The sequence below is a fragment of the Onychomys torridus genome, chromosome 3 (genome assembly GCF_903995425.1).
Source record: "Onychomys torridus chromosome 3, mOncTor1.1, whole genome shotgun sequence".
NCBI classification, from domain to species: Eukaryota; Metazoa; Chordata; class Mammalia; order Rodentia; family Cricetidae; genus Onychomys; species Onychomys torridus.
The window spans coordinates 55,847,287-55,868,616 of NC_050445.1; the positions used below are offsets into that span (position 1 = coordinate 55,847,287).

The 21,330-nt window shown below is 36.7% G+C and overlaps 1 protein-coding gene across 1 annotated transcript in view; it reads left to right on the forward strand.

Annotated features, from left to right (window-relative positions):
• The window catches only part of Vwde (von Willebrand factor D and EGF domains), a 58,846-nt gene extending 38,314 nt beyond the window's left edge, over positions 1-20,532 (forward strand). Inside the window, exons 19-30 of the mRNA XM_036182397.1 lie at positions 724-861; positions 2,692-3,255; positions 4,566-4,661; positions 4,742-4,837; positions 6,005-6,100; positions 6,690-6,785; positions 7,991-8,086; positions 14,710-14,805; positions 14,904-14,999; positions 16,475-16,570; positions 18,819-18,922; positions 20,468-20,532. Of these exons, the coding sequence (XP_036038290.1) occupies positions 724-861; positions 2,692-3,255; positions 4,566-4,661; positions 4,742-4,837; positions 6,005-6,100; positions 6,690-6,785; positions 7,991-8,086; positions 14,710-14,805; positions 14,904-14,999; positions 16,475-16,570; positions 18,819-18,922; positions 20,468-20,482 (1,589 nt within the window). The 3' untranslated portion in view covers positions 20,483-20,532. The remainder of the gene's footprint in view (positions 1-723; positions 862-2,691; positions 3,256-4,565; positions 4,662-4,741; positions 4,838-6,004; positions 6,101-6,689; positions 6,786-7,990; positions 8,087-14,709; positions 14,806-14,903; positions 15,000-16,474; positions 16,571-18,818; positions 18,923-20,467) is intronic.
• The last annotated feature ends 798 nt before the right edge of the window (positions 20,533-21,330 follow it).

Consider the following 21,330-nt stretch of genomic DNA (forward strand, 5'->3'; position numbering starts at 1 on the left):
ATCAAAGGTACTATATAATTTCAAAATACCTTATTGAGAAAACTTTGACTTTTTTAACATGTAAAATAAAAATTTTCAGAGTGCAATAATTTGACTGAACAACTTATCCTTAGGCTAAGCAAGCAATGTTCTAAACAACTTTTCCAAAAGTTACAGAATTTTTAAAGAAAAGTGCAAATTCTCTCATTATATTCTATATAATTATGCTATTTATTGTAATTCTTAACTCAATTATTAATAGTCTGTTTCTTGAGACAGATCTGGTTATGTTACTTATGCTAACCAACTTAAGGTCCTCATCCTGACCCTCCCTAGTGATGAGATTACTCACCTTCTTTGTAGAAAAACAAATTCTTGTGTGTGAAGACTTGAGTTTACTATTAAAAGAAGTATAAATGATTTTATCCTTGATTTTATAGTGGTTTTAAAATAAAGAGTAAATGACTTCCTTAGCAGAGGTTTGGATTGGCTAAATAGTGGGGAAACCTGCCAAGTGTGGTGGCATGTGCTTGCAATCCCAGAACCCAAGAAGCAGGAGTTTCACACATCTTAGGTTAACCTGAGGTACATAGCTAGTACCAGGCCAACCTAGTCTACATACCAAGCTCCTTCTAAGAATTCAATAGAATAAAACAGGAGCAGAAGTAACCAAACAACAGGATGATATACATATAATGTATTTCAAATTAAATAATTTGAACTATTGATTTGTATTTCCTGTAGGCAAGCACTGTGAGAAAGATGTTGATGAGTGTGACTCCTGGCCTTGTTCCCCAGGTGTGAAGTGCCTCAATATCTTTGGCTCCTATCGTTGTGGCTCATGTCCTAAAGGATTTCATGGTGATGGGAACACATGCCACGGTAAAAAGCCCCTGCTTGATACTATACTTTGTGCTGCATTTATCTAATTCAGGTCATTCAGCTGCCTTTTTTTTTTTCTACTCACATGTTCCTTCGGAATATATGCATCATGTTGCATGTAAAACTAGATACATAGGATGAAAAAGTATATCACATATGTACTCCCACTTAATAGATCACCATGTGTTATTAAGAAATGTGATTAGGAGGTTCATGGTGCCAAAAAGGATGTTTCGTGTATTTTGATAGGTATGCCTGTCAGGAAGGACAATCAAAGACCCTAAAAGAGGCATGGGTTGAGTCTGGATAGAGAGAGACAATGTAATATTCATGTGGAGGTCAAGGAGAGAGGACTGTGTGACATATATAACTCTTATGATTATTATCCAAGGAGACAGAGGTTTTAGAGAGGATGGGACAAAAGAAATTAAGCAACATCAATATTTCAGAAGTGAGCTCTAGGAGACAGCATTAAAGAGCTATATTTGTGGTGCAATTAAATGGATAAAGATCTGCCTTTGATGGAAATTAATCACCCATTCTTTATATCATGGTGGGCCTATCTGTCGAGGCAACAAGTGAGGAAGTCAGTATCAACCTTTCATTTGTTTTCCATAAAAAAAAATTACCCCTGAGGTATTTTTATTTTGTAAAAAGGTAAGGATTGTACAACACAGCATATAATATATTCTTTTATTTGATAATTCTAATTCTGACACCTGGAAGTTCAAGAGCAAGGATCTAGTCTGGTTGGCTTCAGAGAAACTGTCTTCCCGGCTGGCAGACAGCCATGTCGTCACTAGGTCTTTCTTCTTTGCCTGCCTGAGCTTTTCTGGCACCTCCTCCTCTTCTTAGGAGGACAATCTTAGATCAGAGATCTACTCTTCTCACCTTGTGCAACCAGAATTCCTCTTATAGAGACCCTCTCTCCAAACACAGCCATGTTTAGGATTTACACTTTGACATGTGAGTTTTCAGGCACAGAATTCATTCTACATATAAGGATTTGATGAAAAGGAATAATATCTTAACTGTGTCTTTGATCTAATTTGGAAAGAATTAAATTCAAATGACTCATGAATCCTAGATTATGATTCACTGGGTTTGGTTTACAAAAGTTTAACTTCGATGTGCTTCATATACTGATTTACAGTTGAAATGGCTTTTAAATGACTTTCCTACAAAAACTATGGTTCTCCTGAGTACTGATAAAAGTATAATTGAAGAAAAGGATGGTAAAACTGCCAGAAGCATAAAATCACATTAGGTCAATAGATGGAAATATCCCCAGTAAGTCATGGTCTTGGTTCAAGCCTAATGCAGAGTACTCCCCAATTGTTTTTTCTAAGACTAACAAGTTATAACTCAGTACCTTCTCTGCCCTTCTTTCCAGAGTCCTCTCTGTTCCTAGAAGTCCTGCCTAACCTTTTTCTAGCTACTGGCCATTTAGCTTTTTATTAAACCAATCACAGAGACACATCTTACAGTGTAATCATATGTCTCACAATTTTTAGGAAGATAACTTAAGTGTTATATAATGCAACTTGAAATATATTTTTATCCTTGCTAATATTCTGAAGCCTTGGGTATATATCATAGAAAAATTTCAGGGGTGCTTATTAGTATTTACTTTCAAACTAGCTTAGTTCCTGTGTTATCTTGTGTATCCAACTAGGTTATACCATCCTTGAAGGCTGGAACACTATGGTGACTTTTTATTACTTTATGATTCCTAGTCTTACATGTTTTAACATGAATAATTTGGCACAAAATTGTGGAAATTAATAAACATTCTGATGAACATTTCTATTCACTTTTGCTATTCTTTAGATTCAAGCTTTCAAACACCATCAGAGGAGCATTTACTATCAAGTGCAAGCTTTACTCAGAGTCCTGCTACAACTACCAACGAGTCCTTAAACTCAATAGACACCTCTCACTTTTCAATAAAATCAGTTACAACTCAAATGGATAATACAGAGAAGGCTATTTCTCATCAGATGCCTGCTTATGAGCGTGTGCATCACATTCTCAGAACAAACCTTACTCTCAACAAGCTGGAAATTCCTGCACATAATGGTACTTCTTTAAGCATAAATCCTAACAATTCTTTTGGGCAAATAAGAGATGCTATCCAGAGCACTGTTCAAACAGAGACAGGAGGGCATAATGCTCCAATCGGCAACCCTTTCCAAAGTTTCACTCAGCATGAGTTTACATCATTGACTACTGAAGAAATCACTATTTTGCCAAAGAAGTTTGGATCAGTCAAAACATCAAATTGTACAGAATCATCTTGTTTCCTGGGTGTTCCGTGTGTGCCAACTATAGATGGTCATTTCAAGTGTGGACGCTGCCCCTCTGGGTATTATGGAGATGGAATCAATTGCAGAGGTACTGTGAAAATTTTTCAGAACACAGAACAAAAACGTGGAACTGAAGTGATTAGCAGTTATCCTTCCAAATTTGCTGATTTCTATTCATTCTGTTTAGTTTAATACATTTTTGGAAGATGTGAGTTTTCTGAAATGCTCTTTTTAAAATACCTTTACTATTACAAAATATCATTACTATATAGGTATTATTAATACAGTGATACCTGCTCTATTCAAAGTTCTATAGCAGCATTCTGTTTTTAACCCTCATATAATCTATAGCAACCTCATATACTGAGTGTTGTTTTCCATGTGTACAGATGAGAGAGTAGAGCTTTGTTAGTCTGGTTGTCTGCTACCAATCAGCTAAAGAGATGAGTCACAGTTGTGACTACAAACCTGATCCGATTGTATGGTCTAGTTTGTTTTCAGTCCATCATTGCCAGTTAACACCTCAGATTACTGATTCTGACATCCCTGCTTATTTTCACAAGCTGCGATTTTCTGTAGTTTCTCAAATGCTTTTGAAATTTAAACAATTGTTCTTTCATTTCAATTTCATAAGCACTGTTTACATCTTTGCCTTGTATAGTCATTGTTTTTGTTTAATGCAAATGAAAATTTAGATGTTTTGTCATTGTTCCTGTCCATTTCTTTGTTAGTTTTATTGTTATTGTTCATTTTGGTTTGAGACTAAAATTAAAGAAAAGAAACATTTCAATACTTCTATGTTCTTGATACTACAAAAGCAAAACAAAAAAAATGAAAAATGATTCCTTTCTTTTTTTCTGCAAAAATATGAAGTCTCAAGACCTGTATGTTTATAACATAAAGTTGCTTATTGCTAACAAATAAAACACAGCCATCTCATGTGTTATGTTACATGAGAAGTGCTAGATGGCCACTGGAACATATCAAGTGGCTGAAGATGCCCAAGGAATCCAGCCCCATTAACTTTTGACTTCATGGAACCTTGCTCATTGGGATTCTGACCATCACTGACCTATCATCAACATTACAGCATCCGAAACCCCATCACACTCTGCAACATGAGTGCATGGCTGGCTACTTCCAACCCTGTGAGCTACTGCTATTGGAATAAATGCCACACAGTGCACTTTTTTCTCTAGTAATCATGTTTCTCAATCATTCTAATCATGAAGCCAGTATAAGGAAAATAATTATAATTAAATACAGTAGCTGTGGTTTAATAATTCACTAAAATGTTCATGTTAGAAAACTTTAGAAAAACTTCTTTTAATATAACTGAATCTGAAGGCTTATATATAACACATCTACAATTAAGACATTCTTCCTTGATTTTTGCAGCATTTTGTAGACATTCATGTGGAAGAAACAGGGAATGTGTTGCCCCAAACATATGCAAATGTAAACCTGGTTACACTGGTTCCAACTGCCAAACTGGTAGGTACATGATTCATTAGTTTGTATAATAAGTTTTATTTGATAATATTTCTAAGCCATGGGCTTTATTTTTTATGTAGCCATCTGTCACCCTGTTTGCAAAGAACGTGGGAAATGCATCAAGCCTAACATCTGTGAATGTCCTTCAGGGCTTGGTGGAGCAACCTGCGGTGAAGGTGATAATTACAAATAAAATCTCAAATATGGAACTAAATATGTTGTTATTGCCTTGAAAATATTTTAAAAGATAATTTTCTTACTGTGTTTTTGCTAATGAGTACTCACCAGTGCTTGCATAAAAGCTCACAGTTTTAAAAAATATTTATTACAATAATTCATTTTAGAGATTTAACTGTATGGGTGTTTTGCCTTGTTGTACATCTAGGCACCATGTACAAGCAATGCCTGTAGAGGCCAGAAGATGGTGTCATATTCCTTGTGACTAGATTTACAGAAGGTTATAAGGTGTGTGCTGGAATTTGGGGAACCTGGGTTATCTAGAAAGCAGTCAACAGCTCTTAATCATTGAGTCATCTTTCTAGCCCCTAATTTTGGATCACTCAAACTTCAGAAATCAGAGATCCAAAGAACAAATGTTTGTCTTTTAAAACCTTTGTTTTTTGAGAGGTAAGCATAATGTAACACATCCCTACAAACATTTTGGCAAGAGGTAATTATTAAATGACTTTTGTGTAGAAAGGAGAAACCTAAAAGGTGGCCTTAAAAACAAAAAATCTGCAGCCATATACAGGTTGCAAGGTTTAGACTGAAATATTAAATGAAGAATCTATAGAATAGAGTTGGGAAAAGTAAGTGATAATTTTTAAAATGAATTTGCTGTTTCAAAAAGGTGTTGAGACTAAATTCTAGTAGATGATACATATAATTGTGAATGATCTTAGTTTTGTTAATTACCTTGATGACAAAGAAAGACACAGAGTAACAAAATAAATCTGGAACTAACAGACATCTTCAACACTAATAACAAATGAAAAAAAAACTATGGAAATATAAATCTAGGTCAGTTATTCATAAGTCTACACTCACATTTTAGAAGCTGAAAGTCAAGTATCATTATCCAATTAGCCAAAGTTTTTATAAACCTTTCACACACCTACGTTGTGTTTTATAGATTTCATTTATAAACCAAAACATGGTGCTGATTGATGATTGCTTTGGAATTGTGAATTCAAGTAGTGGATCCCAACAGAAAAGTAACTACACAGTAAAAGGGAATCAAGTTTACCCTACATTTTTATTTTATAATGGGGCTTTATTGTAGCCATTTGTATATATGCATGTATACTGATTAGTAAAACCTGACTTCATATCTGTGTCTGCAGAACATTGTATCCCTCCTTGCCAACATGGGGGTACATGCTTGCCTGGCAATCTCTGCACTTGTGCTTACGGATTTGTAGGACCAAGGTGTGAAACATGTAAGTAAAGCTCTCTTGCAGTCTGGTATAATAAACTTCTCCTTTGATGAGTTGATGGTTTTAAAGCTAAATACAACAAATCCATCCTTAAATAGAATTGATGCACTAAAGGAACCAGGAATGTCCAGAAATGGGGTAAAGAAGTTTGGATGGGCATGGTTGTAATCCTATTATTTGGGAAGCTGAGAGAGGAGAATCGTAAGTTGAGAAGCAGTCTGAGTTACATATAGTGAAATCCTGTCTCAAGTAAATGGATAAAGAAGTTTGTTCTGAATAGTAACTTATCTTATTCTTTGAAATAAGTGAAAATCAGACTTCTTACCTCTCAGGTAACTTTATTTAATTTATCTTTAATTATGCTCACCAGTTACTAATAATTTCCCTAAATAACTAATTCTCATTCAGCGCTAATAATTTTCTACATTCTCCATCTCCATCAGTAAGAAAATAACTGAACATGAGAACTGGAATGCATCCAAGCCAGAGTAGAATCATTCTGGTCTTTCTTGGTGGTCTGATTCATTACTAGAAGTATTTGGCAGTTGTGAGCTAAATTTGACTTTCTTTTGTTTTTGTTCTGTGATTTTAGTGGTCTGTAGTAGGCACTGTGAAAATGGAGGTGAATGTGTTGCACCAGATAATTGCCAGTGCAAGTCTGGCTGGTATGGACCCAGCTGTAGTACAGGTAAAAAATCAGAACTGTGTACAATAAATATGTCAACAAAAAGAAACTTCTAATTCAGGTGTGAGAGTCACACCAAAACTGAGCTGACAAGAAAGACATGAGGTGGTTATGTATGGTGCATTTTAAAAATTCTTCCTTCTCATCTTCATGTTCTTCTGTTATCCAGAACCTTATGCTGTCTTACATATTATGTTCCTGATCAGTGCTGTCTTGTCTTCGTATTTCCGTCATTCACTTACCTGATATGGACACAGAACACCTGTCTTTGTGGCAATTTCTCCATTTCAATTTCTTTCTCTTTTTCTAACCAGGACATAGATATTCTACTTTATTAAACATCTACCCAGTTCTGGTTGTTAAGCACAGCCATCACGTCAATCCATTCATTTATCAGTATCACATGTGCTTCCTTAACAGAGAGGTTCGTAGTTTGTCTGTCTATTCTAATTTACTGTGATCTAATGTCTTTTCTCGATGAAAATTTAACCCACCATTTATAATGTGCTGGTTATACATAAGCCTGTTACAAAGGAAAACAATGATTATTTCATATTTCACATCATTAGTGAAAAAGATATGAGATGTAATTTTTTTTTAAAATAAGACTGTGAAGCAAGTTGGTTTATGATAGGACATGTAAATAGACCACATATTACAAGAAGTGAAGACATCAAGGAATCCCAGCAAGTTGAATTTGGAAGGGAACTGTACACTTAATATACCTTGCAGACTGGGTAAAACAGGCTGAAAATAGAAGCAGAAGTGCTATCAACGCAAGACAAAGTATGAAGCATCAGCCATTTTGAGCATGGGGGGGGCGGGGCTTGAGTAAAGTGCCCCTGTTTTATTTGCAAAGGAATAAAGTGTATGCATAGCCAAGTGTATGCATAGCCACATACATTTGTCCATGCTGTTGAGTTGAGTTACCCTTTCTTAGCCTAAAATCATTACCAAAAGCATTCTGAATTTTAATCACACTCACTCCACATTCTTAGCTTTCTTATTAATGTTATTAATGCAACACATGAACATACTTTCAAAGTAATTACAAAGTTATTTTGTTTCTTGTTTGTTGAAGTCTAAAATATAGGCTATTTTTATTTGTAGTTAAAGTATGTCACTGTGATTCCTTCCATACACCTTTGCCACACTCAGTTTTTAAATAACAGCACTTTGTTACCTCTTTTCTACCTGTTGTTCATTAGCTCTGTGTGATCCTGTTTGCCTCAATGGTGGTTCCTGTTATAAACCAAACACTTGCCTCTGTCCTGATGGATTCTTTGGTGCACAGTGCCAGAATGGTAAGTATTCCTTCTGCATAAATAAAAAAAAAAAAGGACATTGGAAAACTAGGAATACAAAATAAGAAAATGAGCTTTGCAGAAATACATATCAAGTTTCAGATGGAAAAAAGACTGTTTCCTCTCTATTCCTTATGACTATGTAAATAAGGCCACAAAAACCAACTCATGCAAATGTACCAGAGTTGCCAAATATTCAAGATATGTTAGGTTAACAGAATGGGCACTGTCTGTGAAGTTTTGTCAAGGTAAGATGTGAATGTACAACATGCTAGTGTAGTTTATAATGAATAGTGGTGTTTCCATTGCTTTCAATTCAATCATTTTTGGCACATTTTATCTGTCTAATGTTTTCCCATGTTAAATTTTATCTTGTCTAATGTTTTCTTGACTTTAGTTTCATTGAACACTTGTGAATGCATCTGTGTATAACTCTATGCAAGGTGATGTGGATCATCATTTTCCTTTTCTGCACCTTGTTTTTAACATCTTTCCCCACTAGAGGTGGTTCTCAACCTTCCTAATGCTAGACCTTTTAATGTAGTTCCTCATGTTGTGGTAACCCCCACTCAAAATTATTTTCGTTGCTACTTCGTAACTAATTTTGCTACTGTTTTGAATTGACATAAAGGATATCTGATATGTGACCCCTGTAAAAGGGTCATTAGACACCAAAGGGGTGGTGACTCACAGGTTGAGAATCGTGATAGAGACTTCTCTTTCTCTCTCTTTCCAAATTAATAGAAATGTTTCAGGCATGAGAACATAGTTATGAATTAAGATCTAATGCCAGTGAATTAAATGCTTCAAATTTTTCCTTTAGCTTTAGTCTTAGAGTTATACCAAATGTATTGTAGAACATATGTAAAAATCTTGGGCCGGGCGGCGGCGGCGCACGCCTTTAATCCCACCACTCGGGAGGCAGAGCCAGGCGGATCTCTGTGAGTTCAAGGCCAGCCTGGGCTACCAAGTGAGTTCCAGGAAAAAGGCACAAAGCTACATAGAGAAACCCTGTCTCGAAAAACCAAAAAAAAAAAAAAAAAAACCTTGATAATTAAAGTTATAAAATTAACACTATTATGTGATACAATTTGATTTATTTTTGTAGAAAATAACTTTTTTTCATATAATATATTCTGATTACAGTTTCCTTTCCCCTAAATCCTTTCTAGTCTTCCCCACTTCCCCTCTCACCCAAATTCACACTGTTTCTTTCTCTTATTAGAAAACAAACAAGTATCTAGAAAATAATAATAAAATAAAAATAAACTGGAATAGGACAAAACAAACAAGGAAATAGAAGGAAAAGAACTTTAAAAATAAAAGCACAAGAAACACATAGAGATGTGTGGATGTGCGCATGCGCGCACACACACACACACACACACACACACACACACACACACACACACCACACAGAAAAAGAAAAGAAAATGCCTTGACAAAACACTGGGTGACAAAGAACCTCCAAAGATGCCGTTGAGTTAATTTCATGTTGGCCATCTACACTGCTGGGCAAGGGGCCTGCCTTTAAGAGTGGCTTGTATATCCAGTGAGACTTCACTAAAAAAATAACCACAAACAAACAAAATAAAAACAAAAACAAAAACACTAATTTTCCTTTGTGGTTAGTTATCATTTTGGTTAGGAATGAGAGGTGCTAGGACTCCATCTGTCTTACACCTTTGCAGGCCCTGAGCATGCTTTTATAGCTTCTTTGAGTTTATATGTGCATTGGTCACACTGTGTTTAGAAGGCCTTATTCCTTAGTGTTCTCCACCACCTCTGGCTCTTACACTCTTTCTGCCTCCTTTTCCACAGTGTTCCCTGAGCCCTGAGTAGGGAGATTTGTGGAGATAGAAAATTTAAGGTAGAATATTCTAATATTTCTTGGCACATTGTCAAGCTTGTGGGTCTCTGTTTGTTCCCACCTACTGAAAGAGGAAGAGTCTCTGATAATGGTTGAGCAAAACACTGATCCATGAATATAGCAGAACCCTGAGACTACTTGGGTGGCCAAGAACCAGAGGCGAGATAGGCCAGAGAGCTAGGAGAAAAGCAAATACTATTGTTCTGCTAAAGGACACTGTAATAAAATGACTCCTAATGACATTCTGCTTTATGATGTGATTTATAATCATATCTTTTGTTGGGCAGTTGATTCAGGTTCACAGGAAAAAACTGGAACAAAGAAGAAAATATCACTTAAACACTAGAGAGATGGGAATAGGGATAGTATTCCTTTAATTCAGATTTCCTCTGAAGAACCAGCTTGTGCAATAGAAAGAGTTAAGGAAAATCTTGAAAACTAAGGGATTATGACTAAATATATGCTAAAGAGTTATAAATATAGTTTTGAGCAGAGGAAGTAAAGGGGAAATGACAAGCTCACAGTACCAAGCTACTTGCAGTAGGGGTAGGGTTGTAAGAAAAATACTCCTCCAAAAAAAAGGGTGCCAACACTGAATAATAAAGGAAAGTATCTCTAATCTATTAAGTTGAACAAAAGAAACATGTGCCTTGTTTTAAAGGACTGAGAAACAACTTGCTGTGAAATGAAAGCAGGTTTTGGAAACTATCTAGTTTCGACAGAGCGGGCTGGGACCTTGGAAATCTACTATAAGTATATTGTAAGGGCTCCAATTTTCTGGCTGTCATGCCTGATGTGATGAGATTGTATCCCTTCATGAGATTGGTCATATGGGGGAAGAGAAGGTGGATGACACACTGAGGGCAACTGAATCAAATTACACAGGATATGGTTGAAAATAAATATGATTGGCATAGGCACTGTAGAATTTCAAAGAGAAGAGTGAAATTAAGCTGCAAATATCACATAAAAATTACTTTCTTAATAAGCATGGCTTCAAATGTATGGCTTGAGAAACGTAGTCACTGATCTATTGCTGGGAAGAGACACCATGACCAAGGCAACTTTTTAAAAGAAAGCATTTAACTGGAGCTTACTTACAGTTTCATAGGTTAGTCTATTATTACCATTGCAGGGAGCATGGTGACACACAGGCAAACATGGTGTTGGAGAAAGAGTTATGACCTGCATCCTGATCCACAAGCAGAGAGAGAGAAAAGGAGAGAGAGAGAGAGAGAGAGAGAGAGAGAGAGAGAGAGAGAGAGAGAGACTGTCATGAGCTTTTGAAACCTCAAAGCCCACCCTTAGTGAAACAGTTCCTACAACAAGGCCATATTTCCTAATCCTTCTAATCTTAATCAAAGAGTTTCACTCCCTAGTAACAAAGCATTCAAATATATGAGCCTATGAGGGCCATCTTATTCAAAACACCACAGATGTATAAAAGCATATTATATTTTTCTTTTCTATGACTAACAAATTATGTTAGATACATATTTAGAAAAAAATCTACCACTAGCACTGAGGAGATGGATCTTGCAGTACAGGTGCTTGTTCTCTAGCCTCACAACAGAGTTCAATCTGCGGAATCTACACAGAGGAAGGAGAGAACTGCCTCCTGAAACTTTTATTTGATCTGCATGCCCTTTGGTACATATACATTACATACATACACACACACACACACACAAACACACACACACACACACACACACACACACACACACACACACACACACAAATATTTATGTGTGCATCCAAAAGTACTCAGCATGAACCAGAAAAGGTTCAACCTAACACAGTCTATTCATTAATATATCTAGTTGTATGTTTTGTACTGAAAGTGCTATTTTTATTTATAAATCTTCTTAAAAATCAATTATGTTTTTGGAGGAGTTGGAAATGAAGAAAGCAGTTATTAAAATGCATCTAATACATACTGGCACATCTAATACATACTGACAGTCTACAAAGTTCTTTTACTAAAACCCATTAATTTGAAATTCATTTTTTCAGACAAACTAAAACCCACCTCATAATCCATCATCCAGTAAAGTGGTTTGAATAAATATGGCCCCAATTGGGAGTGGTACTATTATGAGGTGTAGCTTTGTTGGAGTTGGTGTGCCCTTGTTGGAGGAAGTATATCATTGTAGAGGCAGGCTTTAAGGTCTCATATATACTCAATGCCCAGTATCACAATTCACTTCCTGTTGTCTGAGGATCAGGATATAGAACTCTCAGCTCCTTTTCCAGCAACATGTCTGCCTGATGATAATGGGCTAAACCTCTGAACTATAAACTACCTCCAATTAAATGTTCTTCTTTAAAAGAATTGCTGTGGTTATGGTGTCTCTTTACAGCAATAGAAACCCTAATTAAGACTTCTAGAAGTAGTACCAGGGACTCAGTTATTGCTGTGATAGGCCTGACAATACTTTTGTTTGGAGGAATTTAGGAGTTTGGGTTAGGACAGCAGTGGAATGCTTCAAGCACTGATTAATGGGCCATACTAGTAGGAACATAGAAAAAAAAGGTTCTGAGTGTGATTTGATGAACTGCGTGGGCCTGGATTAAGAGGTTTCGAAGGAGAAGAATTTTAATATGTTACCAAAATGGTCAAATAGTCTACCTGAGGCTAATGTGGAGAGATTTGGAATAATTTTGTTGACAGAGAAAATCTCAAAACAGCCTAGTATAGTCTCTGTCATGTGGTTATTAGTGGTAACTCTAATGAAGATTTATAATGGAAAAGAGCATGCTAAATAAGAAAAAAATACAAAATGTACAATTTGAGGAGAAAAGAAGCACCAGGAGATGGAATGGAGATAAGCCTTGTGTTCAAAGAGATAAACAGATTAAGAATTGGAATAAAGGGAGTTGTGACCTCAGGGCTAGATCCCATACAGTGACGTTTCCAACTTTAGAAAAGGAATTAAAGAAAAGTTTAGAACCAGATGTGGTGGTGCACACCTTTAATTCCAGCACTCTAGAGACAGAGGCAAGCAGATCTCTGAGTTTGAAGCCAGTCTGGCCGATAGATCAAATTTCAGGTCATAGAACCTTAGGCAGTGAAGGAAACTATTGGAAATAGAAAGGTAGTGATTTAGTTGAATGAGGGGGCCAGGTTCTAGCCAAAGAAGCAGCAGAACTTGGCAGCTAAAGTTCTGGCTTTAGAATCAAGGAAAGAAGAAAGGTGTTATGGAATCTTCCTTTGTGACTAAGGTAAAGCTGCTGAGGCCAGGCATGTGTCAGGGGTATTCCTGAATGGAGGCCTAGAGAGGCCATTGCATGAAGCTGTGAAGTTGAATCCTGGATTGACTTGTTGACCCCAAGATGTTGGAGATGCCAGAATGGTGAGATACCTGTCAAGGAAACCTGATAACAAGGAGTGGGACCAGCAGAAGAGAGAGAAAGTGTTGCAGTTAAAAAAAAAATGAATTGGAATTCTGAAGAGCATTTTGATATCAGACATGGAGATATAGAATTTGTAATTTGCCCAGATGGTTTTCAATTTTGCTTTGGTCCAGTATTTCCTCACTATCCTCCATTTCCTCCCTTTTGGAAAGGTAATGTATATGCTGTGCCACTATATGTTAGAAGTATGTGATCTGCTTTATGCTTTTGATTTTACAGAGGTTTATAGTTAAGAGATTGCATGAATCTCAGAAAAAACTTTGAGCTTTAGACTTTACAATAAGTTAAGATTTTTATGGACTACGGGAACTTTTGGAGTTGGAGAGAATGTATTTTTGTACTATGATATGGCTACAAGTCTTTGAGGGTCAGGGGGTGGAACTTAGTAGTTTGAAAGAAAACAGCCCCCAATGGGAATAGTACTATTAGGAGGTAGGGCTTTATTAGAGTAGTTGTGAGCTTGTTGGAGGAAGTGTGTCCATTGAGGAAATAAATTAAAATTTGTCCATGCAAGCTAGCTTGGGTACAATTAAACAAAACAAATAAACAAGAAAAGAAAACACAATATTTAAGGTCTATAATGTAGCCTGATGGTAGAGCACTTGCTTAGCATTTATAGGACCCTGACTCAATCCTTGGCACTGGAAAAGAAATAAAATACCATTTAATTTTAATATATGGAAAAAACACAAAACAATAGCCATTATCTCATTAAAATGACAAAATTCAGATTTGTTTTCTAGCATAGACACCATCATGGTTGGTCAATACCAGGAAAGTGTACACTAAACAGCTAACACCTATTTCCAACAAAGCAAAAGACTTATTTGAAAGATTTTACCCAACATTCACAGGAACCAATCATATAAAGCCACCTCATGGCTTGATCAGACTGAAGCCATTTTAAAGTATATCCTAATGATTTTAGGAATTAATGTAGCAAATGGTGGGCATCATTCTAATTTGCATAGGAGGAAATATATTCTAACATAGAGCTAAGCTTTGATTCACTTTCTTGGTTCTGTCCAGATCATTTCATGATTTCCTGTCGTGCTAGTGAAATGTAATTTAAGGTTCATAATGCATGCAGGATTATAGTGAAGACTCCAATGCTAAGGCATTTTAATGGTGTTAACCTGCTAGAGGCTGATGGCTCTGAGTTCCGCATTTTATTATTTAGAAAGGACAGCTGCAATGGCTTGCAGTTGTGATCTTTTATTTTTATAGCACATTCCTCTATCTTACGGCCTCATAGATAACAAGCCCATGAGGCACTGTGCAGTATATAATAATTGAATACGTACTGTTCACACATGACTGCCATGTGTTCTTTCAGCTGTCTGTCACCCTCCCTGTAAGAATGGTGGCCACTGTATGAGGAATAACGTGTGCACCTGTCGTGGTGGGTACACCGGAAAGAGATGCCAAAAAAGTAAGACACCACTAAAATATGTATGTACTACAGGTAAAACCAAGTCTTTCCTGTTTCACAAGTCCCTTTTTTTTTTTTTTTCTTTTTTTAACCCTAAGGCATCTGTGAGCCTATGTGTATGAATGGAGGAAAATGTGTGGGACCAAATATTTGCTCCTGTGCTTCTGGTTGGAGTGGGAAACAGTGTAACACACGTAAGTAAAACAAAGACTATGACTCTCAGAATGGGAAGGCCTACTTTCATGAAGGTGTACAGCAGAATTTGAGACAAGAGTCTTTTTGTTTTCATTTGTTCACTTTTATTTCTGCTCGCTCATCCCCACTTTGGGAGATGGCATTTTGAAATAGTGAAAGATGGAGCCACAGGAAGACAGTTTTGCAACCATATATGCTAGCATAAACTACAGGTCTGGACTCATAATCTGAAGTTAGGTTTAGAAGGATTAGAAAAAAGCACCGATTTCTTAGCTCCACTTGGGTTCAGCAGTTCAGGCCTTTCCAGGGTGGGATTCTACCCATTCCAGCAGATCAACTGCAAAGATGGCAGTGACAACCCTCCCTCAAATGCTTTCTTTATTCTTTGTATAAAATTGTTATTTGATCTGTGTATGATGGTACATGCCTTTAATCCCAACATAGGAGCAAAAGCCGATATATCTCTGTGAATTCGAGGTGGTCTACACAGTGAGTTTCAGATCAGGCAGGACTGCATAATGAGACTGTCTCCAAAGAAACTAAAATATTTTTTAATTAACAGTTATTATAGTATATTGCTCAACACGTAAATCATTGTAGAACTCCAACAATTGGGGAAAGAGTTAGGATAAACCATGGTGCTCTGGGGATCATTAAAATCACATTTTTTTCTTTCTTTTTTCCCCCTGTTTTTGAGATTATAATATAATTGCATCATCTCTCCCTTCCCTTTCCTCCCTGCAAACCCTCCCATATGTGTGTTCCTCCTTGCTTTTTTTCAAACGCATGGCCTCTTTCACTGATGCCGTGTGTGTGTGTGTGTGTGTGTGTGTGTGTGTGTGTGTGTGTGATACTAGATGATAGATGATAGACAGACAGACAGACAGCTAGATAGACAGATTTCTAAATACAACCTATTCAGTCTGCACAGGATTTCTTGTATGTATGTTTTCAACGATGGCTGATTTGTATTGATAATGAATCAGGTGCTCTTCTCTGGGGAAGACTATTTCTCCCACTCTCAACATGCATGTCTTAGTTGACTACAGTTCTTTACATAGAGTTAAGGCCTCTGGTCTTTCCCCCATCCATTTTGGCAAGTCTATTGTTTCCTTGGTCAGCTTTTGTTTAGCAAGACATGTTGGTAAGACTTTTTTCAAGAATATGATTAACTGATAAAATGGTATTGATGAACGTGTTTTCTTTTCTTTCGTTTTATTTAAGGCAGGGTCTTATATCATGCAAGCTGTCCTTGATCATGCTATATAACTGAGGATGTACTTGAACTCCTGATCCTACTGCCTTGGACTCCAAAATGGTGGGATTATAGGTGTGCTCCATCATTCCCAGCTGGGCAAAAATCTTTTAATTCTTGGCTTACAAGTTTTTCCTTTTTTAAAAATTACTTTTCATAGTTTATGTTAAAATTAGACTAGCAGTTTAAGTTTTAATTTGTTTACCTTTGTATTTACAGCAATCTGCCTTCAGAAATGTAAAAATGGTGGTGAATGCATTGCTCCCAGCATGTGTCATTGCCCGTCTGCCTGGGAAGGGGTACAGTGTGAGAAACGTAAGGAGCCTTTCTCTACGTGATGGCCTGAGTATGAACCTATGGGAATAATTAATCTGTAGCACATGGAGAAATCCACAGTAAAAACAGGATTGTAGATACTGACCCCTTTGCACTTCTCACCCAGTCTGAAAATAACAGAACACCAGAAGTTGTTTTCTGATTTCCACACATGTGTCAATATACTATCCTAATTTCACTGTGTCACTCTGACAAAAAGCAACTTAAGAAAGAAACCATTTATGTTAGCTTACAATTACAAGTCACATTTCATTGTTATCTGATGGTCACGATGGCAGGAGCTTAAAGCTCACATCACATACACAGTGAAGAGAGAAATCAATACTCCAATGATTAGAGAGCTTTCTTCACTCATCAACTCTCTAGGGCCCCAAACCTGGAATAGTGCCATCCACTATCTGTCGGGCTAGGTGTTCACACATCAGTTAAATCCTAATCAAAATAATCCCCCATAGAAATGTCCATAGGACAACCTGATCTAAGCAAAACTTCATTAGGACTTCCTTCCTAGGTGGTCCTAGGGTCATGTCAGACTGACATTTAAGGCTGTCACACACAAAAAATAAAAATAATTAAAAATTTAGAAGTAAAAGTAAATGTTAGCCAATGTTATACCCATTTGAAATCAGTGAGAAATTAATTTGTGGTTTGTTTCTCTTATTTCCTTTTAAAGTTTCAAAATAGCATGTTAATCACACAAATGATGGGTTTCATTATGAGAGTTTCACACATGTGTACAATGTCTTCTGATCATATTCCCTTCCATTGCCCTCTTTTGTCCCCCTGTTCCTCATGATCCTCCACAAATTTGGAATCATCTCCCATAGTTATAGACTGAGAGTCTCTAAGCACAGTCCAAAGATGGGAATATGGTTTCTGTGCACTGCAGGACCTTTATGTAACTCAAAAACAAACCTCTTCCTCAAAATGCTTTTGTTCTAAATGTCCAGAAACTATCTAATGTACTGACAATTCTAACTGAACATAAATGTTATTGCTATCTTCTAGACAATGCTGACAATGCCCATTCAATTTTATGATATCTAGATTATAGAACTTCTTAGTGTAGAACCCTTAAGTATTACATTCTCACCCAACCATATACAGCAGGATAAAAAACAGCTTGTCAACACTCTTGAACTATGTGAACTTTCAAAATTACGTACTACAACAGTGTGACTCCCATAAAAAATAACTACATATATAAAATTTTGTGGTATGCTTATTTTTACTCAATATTACTTAAAAACATATTACCTGTCCTAAAATATCATTGTAAGTATTACATTAAATTTTTTAACGCTACTGCATGGTATTTATGTTTAATGCAATGACCTCTCCCCTTATAGTGGCCATTTTACCTACTTGCAAGTGATTATTTTATTACAAGCACTTTTATAGATAATGATGCACAAGTAGATACTGAGATAGATATAGATATTTTTAGAGTGACCTTAAGAGAGATTTCCATGAAACTCTTCCTGGTGTGGACAGTGAAAATATGTTTAAGAAATTATTGAATGAGCTGGGCATGGTGGTGCAGACCTGTAATCCAATCACTTGAAAGGCTGGCCTGGGAGGACAGCCATGAGTTTGAGCCAGTTCAAGCTACATCAGGAGTATAAAGCTAGTGAGGGCTCATAGCAAGAGCCTGTGTACAGAACAACAGAAAGGGAGGGAAGAAGTCAGGGAGCTTCCAACTAGATACTATCCAAAGTAGGATATAAATTGCTTTGTAAACATGCCAGTACCAATGGTCTCTTTGGAATCCTTTAAAAATATGTATTTCAAATACCTTAAAACATAACTAATACAATTTTAGTTTAATTTAATAAAGTATACCTTGAGTTGGGGTGTAGGTTATAAAGTAAGAGAGCACATAGATGAATTAGATCTGCCCATAGTTGGGTCACCAACAGATTCTTTTTCATGACCTGTTTCTTCTCTACTCCAATGCACCTACCAGAAAATTTAAGTTACACATTTGTTTCCCATGCACTTCTTTCCTATGGTCAATTATAATTTATTTTACTTATTTTTGAGCAGCACAGAAATTATACATATCTCTGTGTGGTGTTTCAGTTCACGTATGTGTCATATGAAGTAATGGCTTTGGGAATCATGGTATAAATGCTCCAATCACAAAATAGCTTCAGGCCAGTGGAATACTGTGTATTACAGGATTCACACAGTGAATAAAAAAAAAAAAAACATTTGCATATTGCAGCCATTTGTACCCAGAAGTGTCTTCATGGAGGAAGATGTGCATTTCCTGATGTATGTTCTTGCCGCACTGGATACTCTGGAATCAAATGTGAAAGGAAGATCCAGGTACCTGATAGTACAAATAATAGATAGAGGCATCTCTGTGAGTCTTCTACTTGGCAACTGACTACTGTTAACATTTATTTCCAAAGTAGTGCATACATAGATTCAATATTTGCCTCCAAAGCCAAAGCTAATGTCATTTTACACTCACATAAATATCTTACGTGCATCTAATACAGTGCAATGTTTGTGTCCCACTGTACAGTGGGATGCAGGGTTCTAAGACCCCAGCAGGCAGCTACTCCATAGTAGGACAGAGGACACAACTAGTTTATGCTCTGGTCAAATGCAAGCAAAAAGCCAACCCCACCTCTCTCAAAATACCCACCACTTTAAATTAAGAAGTCGCTACCACACTCATTTAAGTCCAGCCCTATGCATTTTTAATGGCCATGTACCACAAAAGTCTGTTCTCATAATTTTCCTGACAAAAAAATATTTCTCTTTTTTTTGTTGTTGTTGTTGTTGTCTACTAAAATCCATTTCTAAGAAAAGAAAAGTGCCAATTGCTAGAATTAGGCATTCTAAAATCACTGAAATTTGTATTTCAGAAACTGAAGAACTGAGGCATGAACAGGGTTCCTTGCTGTCTGAGACGGCATCACCCTGTCCTGTGAGGCCGCTGCTGTAACACACTTATTCCAAAGCTTCTCTCTAAAAGTCTGCACTATACCTGCTCAGTTACTACTCAGATTCCAGACTATCAAGATGTTTCATTCTGATTTCTATATATATTATGCATACATGTGCACATCCAACAGTCTCCTCAAAGATGTCTTTCTCTATGAATTTTAATATAAAAGCCATCATATGCTACTTAGTCCTTCAAAAGGTCGGAGGCGCAAACCCTTCAGATGCAAGGATGGGAGGATCATTTTTAGCTGTGCAGTGAACTGCGACACTATGTCAAAATAAAACAAAGCAGCCCAGAGGTCAGAAAGATCTAAGTATACTAAAATATTATAATGTTGAAACTGATAATAAGTTCTTCTTGAAGCTTGAAACTGGATCAGTCTGTGTTGGGTGAAAAGTCGGTTTCTGTATGATTTTCTCCCGGCACCGGGATAAGATCCTGCCCTGAAAATAGCAGGAACAAAATAGAGCCTTGGTGTGAAATTCAGAAAGCAAAGTTGTTCAATGCTGAGAGGGTTAGATATGAACAAGCCCTATATAAGTCTGCTATTGTTCCACTGAATAGAGGAGAGGAGAGTGGAGGAGAAAGAAAAGGACGTGGAATGATGCTGCAGAGAAATGTGTAAATACTCTGAATATGTAGCCCTTCCCAAATGATATAAAAGGCAGTTTTATTGGACACTGAGTATTTGAATGGAATGCTTTTTTAGAATGGGTCACATTATATGTATTAGTCAGTTTACCTTCACACCTGCTCTTGTTTGGATCTATTTTATGAAAACAGTGCTGAGTGTAGCAGCTAACAGAACTGAAAGGGCTTTGTGTGTCATGTCAGAAGAAGAGAAAATAAATAGCTACTAAAGGTCAGACAGTTTCTACCGTTTACTGGAACTTGACTTTCTCTTTCTATTACAGATGAAACATCATTGAGAAACATGCTCTATTTACAAGCTCTCTACCATTAGATATGAAACTCTATTTAGAAAAAGTTGAAGATAATTTTTGAAGTTTATTTGAACATTGCTTTAAAATATTATAAAAACTGAAAAATCTAATAAAATATAGAATGATCTGAAGTTGTCAGACTAGAGAAAAACAAAATAAGTACTTTCAGTATTTTGAATTTGGCTTTGAAGTGTGGTTTGATATTTACACATTAAGTTGATGTTTGTGATACAATACCATATTTGCAAATTTGTGTTTTTCTCAGTTCCAGCTGTGACTGTGTCTGTAACAGAGGCCAGTCAGAATGATATGCCACTTGATGTCTCCCAGATACACAATATTTAATGCAGAATTGGAGACTGTCAAGGCTTTTCCTTTTTGGTTTTGTTGTTGTTTTGTTTTGTTTTGTTTTGTTTTATTTTTTGAGACAAGGTTTCTCTGTGTAGTTTTGTGCCTTTCCTGGAACTTACTTGGTAGCCCAGGCTGGCCTTGAACTCACAGAGATCCACCTGCCTCTGCCTCCTGAGTGCTGGGATTAAAGGCATGCACCACCACCAGCTGGCTTGTCAAGGCTTTTATAAGAACTGTACATGAAGATAGAGAACTAACTATTGGGAAAACAGCTGCTGAAGGTCTGAGAGGTTGATACTGAAGATTCCAGCATAAAGCACCAACCCAGTGCTTTCTAGAAGCCTTGCTGCTGCTGACACAGTCCTTGATCATCCTCAAACTCTAGCACCAATTCTCAGACACAGTGAGTTATTCTGAAGCATGTATTACAACGCTGCCATGAGGCTTTCAACTACCCCAGCACCTAGGTATGGATACCAGTG